Source organism: Macrobrachium rosenbergii, chromosome 53, assembly GCF_040412425.1.
Source record: "Macrobrachium rosenbergii isolate ZJJX-2024 chromosome 53, ASM4041242v1, whole genome shotgun sequence".
NCBI classification, from domain to species: Eukaryota; Metazoa; Arthropoda; class Malacostraca; order Decapoda; family Palaemonidae; genus Macrobrachium; species Macrobrachium rosenbergii.
The window spans coordinates 40,616,952-40,629,451 of NC_089793.1; the positions used below are offsets into that span (position 1 = coordinate 40,616,952).

General features: G+C 34.5%; 1 protein-coding gene across 1 annotated transcript in view; it reads left to right on the forward strand.

Moving 5' to 3' along the window:
• Nucleotides 1-12,500, forward strand: part of LOC136834412 (uncharacterized) — a 346,463-nt gene that overhangs the window by 332,624 nt on the left and 1,339 nt on the right. Inside the window, exons 7-9 of the mRNA XM_067096971.1 lie at nt 1,668-1,799; nt 2,134-2,157; nt 3,040-3,091. Of these exons, the coding sequence (XP_066953072.1) occupies nt 1,668-1,799; nt 2,134-2,157; nt 3,040-3,091 (208 nt within the window). The remainder of the gene's footprint in view (nt 1-1,667; nt 1,800-2,133; nt 2,158-3,039; nt 3,092-12,500) is intronic.

Below are 12,500 nucleotides of genomic sequence, written 5' to 3' on the forward strand. Positions count from 1 at the left end.
TGGGAAGGGGGTGACATGTAAAAATAAATGAAAACGGCAGATATTAGTGTCTAATCCATAGTTATCGAGGTTGCCCAGATGAATAATGCTAATCCCGATGCCCTTTAAGTCCAAGTTCAGCCCCAGTAGGAAGCAGGGTTGAGAAAAATGTTGGGCAATGTAAACTGAAGTAACTATCTTAACAAGATAGAGAGAGAGAGAGAGAGAGAGAGAGAGAGAGAGAGAGAGAGAGAGAGTTTATTCGAGTCATTCCATATATGGCAGCGCGCAGCTAGTATATATATTATATATATATATATATATATATATAATATATATATATATATATATATATATATATATATATAATATATATATATATATATATATATATATATATATATATATATATATATATTAAATACATACTGTATATATATGACAATTTAAAACTCTTATGCTTTATGATATATATGCATTTGCTTCGCTTTTATGCTAGAGGATATTACTGATTGCGCCAGCGTACATTCATAAAGTTTATTTTATTCTGTCAAACTGACAAGCACTAGATACGTCAATGATTAATGTGTCTACACACTGTATTCGTCACTTGGATTAAAAATAGAAAACTTTATCAGTAATGGAATATAACCACAGTTATTATTAGTATTATTATTATTATTATTATTATTATTATTATTATTATTATTATCAAAAGGGAGAAAAATAGTACAGTTCATCTCCGTTCACTGACAAGGATTATGATTTGTGTTGAAATATTTCTCGCGTCATATGAAATGCTATGAAATGAGTGACATCTTTGAGAGATTGTACATCACTTAACACGAATTCCTTTCATATGACAGAACAACGTAACAATAAATGAAAGTAACATTCAACGTGAATCAGATATTCCTCATCTCAAAGAAAATCATATAGAACTAATTGAGATGTTCACAATTTATCAAGATTTAACGAGATATTCAGAAAGCGTCTTCTTGGTGAGAAAGGTTTCACACTCAGTGCACTGGACGTTACATTAGATTTGGTGTCAATGAGTCTTAGTGAAATAGATTTTGCACTTAATAATGATAATACTTCTTAAGAAAGCCATTCAACACTGAATGAGACTCCTATGAGACTCCGTCATAGTGCAGAAGTTTTAAGACTGAATAAGACTAATCTTCACAGCGGACGATGCTAAATGAGATTGTATTTTACTGGGAAAGACTTAGAACTTCGTGAGTTGGCGTTTTACCACTAAACAAGATTGCTTCTTAGTGAAACAGATTCAATACTGAACGGGATTGCCTTTTAGCAAGAAGTATTTAAAACAACATGAAAGAGCTTTTAACACTGAAAGAGACTTTCTCGATGAAAATGATTTTCTTTCAATTGAAAATATCTCTTGAAGAAAAGGTTTTAATATGAAATGATATTTCAGTTTAGTAAAATGGGTTTAACACTGAGATGGCCTATTAGAGTAATCGATCTTATATAAAATGAGTCCGCCTAGCATTGAACTTTTCTAAACTAAATGAAAAGATCTACAAAAAGAAAAACTTTTCTACTTCTAAATATTAACAGCACATGAGACCACCCCCTAAATGCAACTCTTCCTTAATGTGAAAACTTGACAGGACTTGACTATTGTTTATTGAAAACTCATTCCGCTTTTCTCTCGCCAGACCTACCTATCATTACAACTACAACCACCACAACCACAACCACGCAGCCTACAACCACAGAAGCCAACAGGCATCCCAGACCGGCGTCAGATATGTCGCAAAGTGTGCCTAATGCAACCAATAAGTTCTTCGGTATGATCTCAGTACTTAAGTATTTTCAGTCTTGTATGACATGATACTTTTACTTGTAAATTTGATGTAATCTTATGTATAAATGTTTTTGCTCATAACAGACAATCACATGATTAATCTTACACATACTGCCTTAATCAAAAACTGCTCAGAAAACAATGACTTTATTTTTTGTAGAGAACCTAGATTGCATATTGTCTGCTAGTATTAAAAGTAGCTCGAGAGGCTACTGAAAGAAATTTCATTAAGCTATCTACGTCATTATTAAATCAACAATTAATTCTGCACATGCATTAAGAGATTATTCATTATTAATCCTTTTTCATCTTTACAGATTTTTCGGGATTGTTTGGCTCAGGTGAGATATTTTCCCAATTGTTTCTGTTTTGATTTTTTCTTGAAGATTATTTTGGAATAAATTTTAAACCTGAGAATTTACGGCTCTGCTATTCTTGTCTAAATATTCATTATCCTAAAATACTGCATTCCTCTACATCTCTACTTTTAAGCTGCGAATGAGGAAAAATAATTACAAAGCTCTTCCAGTAAAAGAGTTCTTCTAAAACCAGTAATCTGCCGGCGAAGATTCCTTTGTAATTTTCAAACAGCGCACCAAGTACCACTTTTCATATCTCTTGAAAAGTCAATAGATATACATCGTATGTTAAGAGATGGAATTACAGAGTGGGTTGTTGATTTACCACCTTCTGATCTCTCTCTCTCACCCCTCTCTCTCTCTCTCTCTCTCTCTCTCTCTCCCATGGGAAATGATTCTGTAACTAAAAGAACACGCATTGTTGCTTTTCCCTACGTCTCATTAATGAAATCTCTCTCTCTCTCTCTCTCTCTCTCTCTCTCTCTCTCTCTATATATATATATATATATATATATATATATATATATATATATATATATATATATAAATTATTTCTACAGCTATTTAAAACACGTGTACACCTGCGTAAGATAACTTACAAAAACACATCATGCATGTGGGCAAACACACTCACACACACACAAATGCACAAGCACACACATACACACACACACACACAGGGGACACAGAATTACTTGGCCTAAAACCAAAGCGTACATCACGATTAGAGAAACACGGCAGATGTTACACAATTTACGACCGGCATTACTCAATGCAAACACGTCTAAAGCGCGCACGATGAACATATAATAAATGATTAGGCCTACGGTAATTGAGTTTCTCTTTCCATCTCTTCCCTTATAGCCAGCGAAGGCAACGCAGTTAGGGCGTCGGCCATCTTTCATGTCAGCCTTATGTAAGTATTGTGTGTCTGAGGAAGTTCCAAGAATTCTGCTTGCCTGTGGCGATTTCTGCATGAATTAATTTGAGTGTTATTCAAATAGGTCCTCATGAAAAAACTGCCAGGTCTTTCTTTTTCTAAGACTCTATTGAGCATTCTCTGTAAGTCTAAAGTGTTAGTATTTCAAGATTATTATGCATCCTGCGTCTGATATAGTATTGTAAATGTTCTGTATCCAGGGTTGTGATGAAAGTATTCTAAAGTCTTTATGTATAGTGTTAATGTATGTATTCTATGTCAAAAGTCTTAAGGTAAACATACTATATGTAAGGTATTAATTAAAGTATTCCATGTCACAAGCCTTAATAATGCAATCTCTGTCTAATTTTAAGATGTAAATATTTAATGTATTCGGAGTAAAATCCCATATAAGTAATCGGCGTATAAAGCCCTAGATTAATCATTTCACAGTCTAGAGTGTTATTATGGTTATTTTTTAAAGATGGTGAAAATATCACCACCAATATCAAGCATTAAGTTCCTTAAATTCTGACTTACGACACAAATAAAAGGACTTCACTGTGTCGTCCTGTTTCTAAACAACTGCCAAGGCTTGGTCGTATCTATCAAGAGAATAAGGAATTCGCAGTTTCAAAGGAACAAACAAATATGGATTTTAACGCACACTCTTACCTTAGCTCAGGTCTTACTGTAAATTCTTGGACTCGATGCAAACGATATTTTTCTCTTATAAACTTAATGATCACGCATTTCAAGAGATTTATATTGGCAACACAGTATCTATAAATCATATTGATTCATGAGCAAAAATTAAAAATTTACTCCAAATTTTAAAAGGGTAAAAATTAACTAAAGTTTTACAAGTACATACAGAAAAAAACAAATGAGATATATAGTGAGAGACGGGGAACCATAACCCAGCCAGCCAGGTCTCGTTAAGTTGGCCATAAGCCAGAACAGGCTGGTTATAGGTATGTTAAAGGGGAAAAAAAAAACTTCTGATAACAGAGGTGGTAAATCTTATTCACCTTCTTAAGATACCATCGGCAGAGTGACTGGCGCCAAGACAAGGGTGCAACCATCGGTGACACTTTTTTTGTTCCTCGCTGGGTGAGCGGCTTCCGTTCTCAGCTACCACTCTGTTGGTCGTGAGTTCGAATCTCCGAGCGGCCAGTGAGAAATAAGAGGAATTTGTTTTCTGGTGACAGAAATTCATTTCTCGCTATAATGTGGTTCGGATTCACAATAGCTGGGGTCCCGTTGCTAGGTAACCAATTGGTTCTTAGCCACGTAAAAATAAATCTAATCCTTCAGGCCAGCCTAGGAGAGCTGTTAATCAGCTCAGTGGTCTGCTAAAACTAAGATATACTTAAACTTTTTCTACAATGATTTATCTTTTTATGATAATAATGCATCTCTGCAATGGGCAAGGAGAATCGTACAATGCTTATGCCATGTTAAACTGGGCAGTACCGGCTTCCAAAATCGGTATGGCAAGGGGATTTTTATGATTTATCCGTCTCACCTTTCGCCTGCATTCTCTGTCAAAAATAACAAGAAGGCTGACCTCTCTGTGGGATTTGAAGAATAAAAGAGGCGTCCAACGCTTCTCTATAAAATGCACCATATATTATTTTACAGACTGATTTATCTCGTATAGAAAAACACCTAAGAAACTACGGATGGAGAATCCAACCCTACGAATATTTACTTTGGAAATTTAACAACGGTGTCCAGGGATGAGAATATATGGTGACTGGTAGACAAGTGTTGAGCAAATTGATAAGCGAACAAATTTATGCAGGCGTTGTTCAGCGGAGATACAAAATATATATGACTATAGATAAGGTTGTATATATAATTGATATAGCGATATAAGTATATATATATAGAAATATATATACAATATATATATATATATATATATAATATATATATATATATATATATATATATATATATATATATATATATATATATACATATATATATATATATATATATATATATATATATATATATATATATATATATATATATATATATATATGTGTATATATATAATGTGTATGTGTATGTGTGTATGTGTATGTGTGTGTATTATGTATACATATATACGTATATATATGTATACAAAAATAGACGTATTTATACATATTTATATATATGAGTGTGTACATTAATACACATATATTTGTGTATATACAAATATATTTTAAATGTAAGAAATGTATGTGTTGCTTTTTATTTATATACATATAATAGCTATATGTTTGAATTGGTAAGAACATAAACAACACTTATCATTCATTAGAATATATATATATATATATATATATATATATATATATATATATATATATACATATATATATAATATATATATATATATATATATATATATATATATATATATGTGTGTGTGTGCTTGTGTGTGTATGCATGTATTTAATTGTCTCAGAATAGCTATTCATGGGGCCTAGGTGTATAGTTAATGTAATAAGGCGTATATGCTGTTAAAATTCAAAAATAAAAGAATCAAGCGCCCCTTCACAATGACTTTCGTCACAAAAATAGACTGAGAATGAAGATAGAGGCCGGGATCAGAAGATACACAGATATTAAATTTTTCTCTTTTTTTTATCATATTCTCGTTTCCCTTTTATTCATAACACCTTTACTCCCCATTTGTATCTCCTCTTAACAACGCCTGCATATTTGTTCATTTATCGATTTTCTCAGACGTTACTGTAAGACAGACATACGTTCTAGTATGTGCAGTAGCACGCTTATATCAAATATTTATATACAGTATAACACATATATATATATATTATTTATATATATATATATATATATGTATATGTATATATATATATATATATATATATTTTATATATATATATATATATATATATATATATATATATATATATATATATATATATATATATATATAAATATATATTCTTACGTGGGTCCTTCGGCTGATGAGTTTTTTTATTAATTACTGTAATTTTGTAGCCCTGTCAATTAAAGCTAAAAGTTACCCCAAAAGACAGACAATTACTTAATTAGATTAAAGTCGCCAGTCAGAACTATGTTATTAGACAATCTGAATTGTTTTGAAACAAATGAATTACATCAACCCATTCATTTCCCACTGGTCCAATGAAAGAAAGAATGCGCTGTTATAAGTGAGGAAATTTACATGAGCCACATAGTCCTCTTCGGACACAGAAATATTTCCCTACTTCATTTGAAACGCAACAGGTGATCGTCTTGTAGCTCCCTCGTAAGAAAGCAATTCAGGTATTCTAAAGGCTATTCCTCTTCCAAATGATGGTACGATCAGTTCTTGCTGCCTAAATTTTTGCTTATGCTTGACCTCTCCTAATTCCTACTTACTGCAAGGGGATATCTTATGCAATCTCAGTAGAGCAATAATACTTATTCATATACTAGACTTCATACAGGAATTATGGTTCCACCAGGATCTCTAGTCAGTGGCTGAGGAGGGGGGAAAGAAATGGACACAGAAATACAGGGGAAGAAATACCAGCAGATCGACGAAATCTTGTCAATTCCAGACTTACCTTCACATAGGCTGCTTGTGCATGGCATCGGACGCCCGGGAATTCTGGAACAACGTGTTAAGTCTATTCACTTAGTAAAGACAGAAGAAGGGACAAAGGACCGAATTATCAGGAGCACTGACGCGTCTGTGCTCTCTAAGACGGTTGTGCTCTCTCTCTCCCCTAGATCAAAAGCGGGTTCTCGGTGTTTTTGTGAACAGCGTTCCTTCAATAGGCTCCAGCAGTCTGAAAATTGACAAAAACATCGTCGATACATAGTACAGAGACAAATGAAGGCTTAAGAACACCCTCACTGGAGGTGACCTGGTGAAAACCTCCCTATTGGATAGGCCTCTAATACGACTAACTTATAAGCCATTAGAAACTGTTAATTTTGAAAAACATAATAAGTATATATATATATATATATATATATATATATATATTGATATATATATTAATATAAATATTAATATATATAACAGAAATATATCTATAAATATATATATATGATATATAATATATATATATATATACACATATATAAATATAATATATATGTATATAATATATAAATATTATATACATACACATATATATATATATATATATATGTATATATATATATATATATATATACATTATGTATAAAGTGTATCAAAAATATATATACACATATATAGGATTAAAAATATACTGCTGCCTAGATATAATATTTCCTATACACTGGCCTGGATATACAATCTATACGTGTTACCTGTGATCATACACACACACACACACACACACACATATATATATATATATATATATATATATATATATATATAATACAAGCGTGCTCCTGCACATACGAAAACGTATGTATGCCTTATAGTGACATCTGTATTTTTTTTATTAATTTAGAAAGGTAAGCATTATTATTCATATAATAATTCAAAGTCATCTCATCAGGTAAATAATGTGTGAGCTCTAACGTTTTCCATTATTTGTGATACACTGCATAATGAAAATTTCTGAGAAATAAATAATTTCTGAAAGCGATGATTATATTGTAGCAACCAAGTTGCGTAACCTTTTCCATCATCTGTTCTGTAATGTTAATCACAAGAAATTAATTTAACTAGAGAGTTACAATTATTCATATCTTGGAATGAGCGGCAAGGGTTGATGAATGCAAGAGGTTTATTGATGTGTAATAATCACCCTTGCCATTACAAAAGGGTATTTCATTAATGATTCATGAATTACAGCCACCTTTACGTTACAAAAATAACTACATAGTTCAGTCATCCTCAAAAGCCTCTGCAAAAAAAAAGTAAAAAATGCGCCAAAGTTTCTTTAGCGCAATAGAGTTTTCTGTACAACCACTACAGCGCATAATCAAGGCTACCGAAAAAAAAAAATAGATCTATCTTTCGGTGGTCTCAGTATGTGCGTTGTATGACCCATGCCCATGAAACTTTAACCACACGGCCCGGTGGTGGTCTATCTATACCATTCCCAGAAGCACGATCATGGCTAACTTTAACCTTAAATAAAATAAAAAACTACCTAGGCTAGGGGGCTGTAATTTGGTACGTTTGATGATTGGAGGGTGGATGATCAACATAACAATTTTCAACGCTCTAGCCTCGGTAGTTTTTAAGATCTGAGGGCGGAGAGAAAAGTGCGGACAGAAAAAGTGTGGACAGAATAAAGTGGGGACGGAAAAACAAAGCCGGCACAATAGTTTTCTTTTACAGAAAACTAAAAGTGGTCTTGTGACCCCTGTCATTTAATAGTAATGGAAAAACTGTTTCATTAGAAATCCAACTGGAAATGTAAAACAATGCCCTTATCTAGGCCAGGCCAGAAGAAGAAATAGCAGGGCTTCAGGCATGACAGTTAGTTAAAGTAATTTCCAGAGCTCTTGTACTCGAAGAAAAAGTTACCGAGGATAGCGAACACGAGTTAATAAGAGAAATATTCCAAGTTATTCAAAGGTCACTGTAAAGCAAAAGAAGGAGTTTCCTTTTCTTTTCATCTTTCGTCCCGACCCTCGTTTATTTCTATTTATGACATCCTATCATGAAATCATGAAACACGAGAACTAAAGAGATTATGAAAAAAGCCATCAGTTTAGGAAAAGTCAATTTATACGAATGAAAACAGCATTATGTTAAAGAGACCTGTTAAATTCTGAGGGATTTGAGAAAGACTTGAAACAGACCAAAAAATAAATACCTTTGAAAAACAGAAGTTCGATGACCCTGAAAATTAATTCGCCACCTTCTCTCTCTCTCTCTCTCTCTCTTTACATAAATATCCTTTTATAAAGCGAGTGATTTTTCACGGGTATTAGTGCAGGCGTCTGTGCGTTTAGCAAGAATGCAAGCGTGTGTTTTCCTTACTTTGCACATGACATTTCTTATTACAACACGTCGTTTATAGACTTGGTGTGATAAACGCCTGCACCTCAACCATTTTCGTAACACTTTCTTGCCCCTCCAGTCACGCTATTGAACGCGATCTATCACTCGATCTGGCCGTATAAACACTTTCGAGGTATTTGAACCCCGGGTCCTTTCAGAGCCGTATGGCCACACTTTTGTCCCCATGCATGAAGGAACCTTTCCCATGAATACTCGCCCCTCCTCTCTCAACCCCCCCCTCCCCAACACCTTACTCCTATGTCGTGCAGTATCCCAGAGAAGTGATAACAGGACCCATTAAACAATTTGGAGAACCATTCAGTTATTAGGAGCAACCCGGTTGCCAATGACGGGGACCTTCCCAACTGCCCTCAAAACCCCATCCTACCCATTCCCCAGCATTTCTTGGCCCTCATCCACCCCATCCCTCCCCCTTCCCGTTCCCCCGCCACAACCTAGCCCATCCAACAGGCACCTACCCAACTTACGGTCAATAATGCATCGATCTTTCAAGTGATAATAAAGAAGGAAAATAGAAAGGGGTTTCTTAATGTAGAGTTTCTTGTACGAGAACTTGATATATTTCGTCATGAAAGTGAGACAATAGACTAGGAGAGAGAGAGAGAGAATCACAGATGAGAGAGAGAGTCTATTTATCAGGTGATCTACTTTAGACGCAATTTCCTGCTTCTTTCTTAAAAGTGTGCGTGTACCAGAATCTGAAATGCATAAAATGCGCATTTATGTATCCTATCGCCAAATGTCGCAATATATTTTATAAAAACACAGGCACACATATATATATATATATATATATATTATATATATATATATATATATATATATATATAACTGTACAGTATGTAAGGGGGCTACAACATTTGTTGCACAGTTTATCGGCAATCTAGTAGTTGATGTATGGAGTGATCATTGTCTTATTTCCTCTAAATCCGCACGTTAAGGTAACGGCAGTATGATAATAAGCACTCACTCGCAGAAGTTCATTTTTTCATAGTGGAACGTATGTTTCGCACTGGTTGCTTATGTCTTGCTTCTAAAAATACAGTTGGATTGCCTTGAGCTCGAACCAAGAAAGAGTCCAACTCGTGTTTTATGAAGTATTTTGAATAATTAGCGTCTCTTTTACTTTTTATCATCATCATCATCACTGCCCAAACAGTGCACTATGGTCTTTTTTTTTTTTTAAACTACCAGCAAATATCCAGGAACAATGTCACTGCAGACTTAATGAGTGCTGAGCAGCTTGGCAGCCAGTCACGATTTACTTCAAGGATATCGGATGTGGGTATTTACTGTCAACTCAAAAAATGAAAGAAAAAAAGGAACCGAAAACGGACCACAGTTCATAATGCGTGAGCCAAAAAGGACATCGACTTGCAAAGACGTTTCTAAAGAGTAAAACAACAACGTGTGAAAGGGGAAAACAGAATAAAGATAATAATATTATAGTGAAATACGGAATCAATTCACAAATTACTCACAAAAACATCACCAAATAAAAGCATACTCAAAGTATATTGCGTATGAATTCTACCGTTTGGAGCTGAAACTTACTTTCTCAGTTTATTGCTAGTTACATTAACATTCACACATTTTACGTGGAAAAACTATTTATACTGTCTTGTAAATGCAGTGCAGTAGAGCTTTCTATGAAAGTACGCTTCAGGCCGACAGCGTACTTGTAACTCTGAAAGTTCCTCGTTGGCAGAATAGGTAGAGTTCTCAGCTAGCACTCTGCTAGGGACGCGTTCGAGTCTCAGACGGACAGTGAAGATGAGAGGAATTCCTTTCTAGTAATAGAAATTCATTTCTCGGTATAATGTGGTTCCGATTCCACAATAAGCTGTAGGTCCCGTTGCTAGGTAACAATTGGTTCTTAGCCACGTAAAATAAGTCAAATCCTTCGGACCAGCCATAGGAGAGCTGTTAATCAGCTCAGTGGTCTGGTTAAACCAAGGTATACTTAACTTTTTTCTTGGGCTGAAACTTATTTTCTCATTAAATCGCCAGTTTCATTAATAAACATGCAGTGCTTCTCTTGTTTCACTCGACCCCCAATATTTAAATCTTATACAAATTTAAATCCAGGACTGCTAACTGTATCAGTCATATCCTGAATGTTTATTTATACGTCTTGATTCCTTTCGTTTATGTGTGCTATTTGCATCGTCTCTGAAGATAACGATAAATATATCCCTAATTGCACAATGAAGATAAAACACCATAACCTAAACAAGCAAATAAGTATCCTTCATAAAACAAATTTAAAACTTCTTTTAAAAAACAACAAAAATGTTAAATACTCGCACACGTAAAATTGATTCAACTCAACAAAGAACAAGGACATAACCAAATGAAATATAAACACACTGACAAAGAACAAACCATCTACTTGAATCAAGAAAAAAAAAAACCTTTAACAAAGCTCTAACTGCACCATTAACCCAAACAATAGAAAGTCTATTTGCGTCGACCAGACACATGAAGAAATGGACTCCATAAATATAATTCCGAGCTGAAGGGCTTCTGTTCCGTCTCGGCATCGATTTTTCTGTCAATTTTTGATTGTGAAAGCGACAATGATGAATCACACGGGCAAGATGGTGATTAATGGCATTCGTTCGTCATTACCGATAATTGATCATTTTTTCCATAAAGGATACTTCAGATACTCTCACGTTTTGGAAGAATATACACTGGTACTCAATTCACACTCACAATATTCTCTCTCTCTCTCTCTCTCTCTCTCTCTCTCTCTCTCTCTCTCTCTCTCTCTCTCTCTCGTCGGATTCTTGTGGTCTAGCAGCACCACACTTTCCTCACTTGCAAAAGGACCTAGATTTGATACCATGTTAGGATGGAAGCAAAATGAGCTCATTTCTTGAAAAGCCATTGTGTCTCCTAATGACCTCAAGTAACTGGTGGTCAGGCGTCAGAAGTGAATCAGCAGTCTGTGGTGGAAGAAATGACTCCAGGGGTGGAGGGTGGAGGAATTAATGCCAAATAATTACTGTATTAATATAAACATAAAGGCTTCGACGAGATAATCCTCAACTCATCCAGGTCAAACAATAGATATGACAGCATATCCTCCTTCTCTCCTCCCTCCCCACCCCCATCCCGCCCACCTCGCCCCCTCTCACTTTCCTGACACACAACGAGACACCCGCAATAAATTATACACCCAACCTATTCATATTAATTTTATGTGAGGGTAATTTGTAACGCCTCCGATTCCACTAGTGACCATTTATCACTGGAAAAGAAATGCAGCTGTTCATTAATATCAGAGAAATTCATTATTCCGCTTCTTTGAGCTCAACAGGAAGAAAGGTTTCGTTTTTGCTCTGTGGACATCAGTTGCATAAATTACGTTCGAGTTCTTATCTCTTG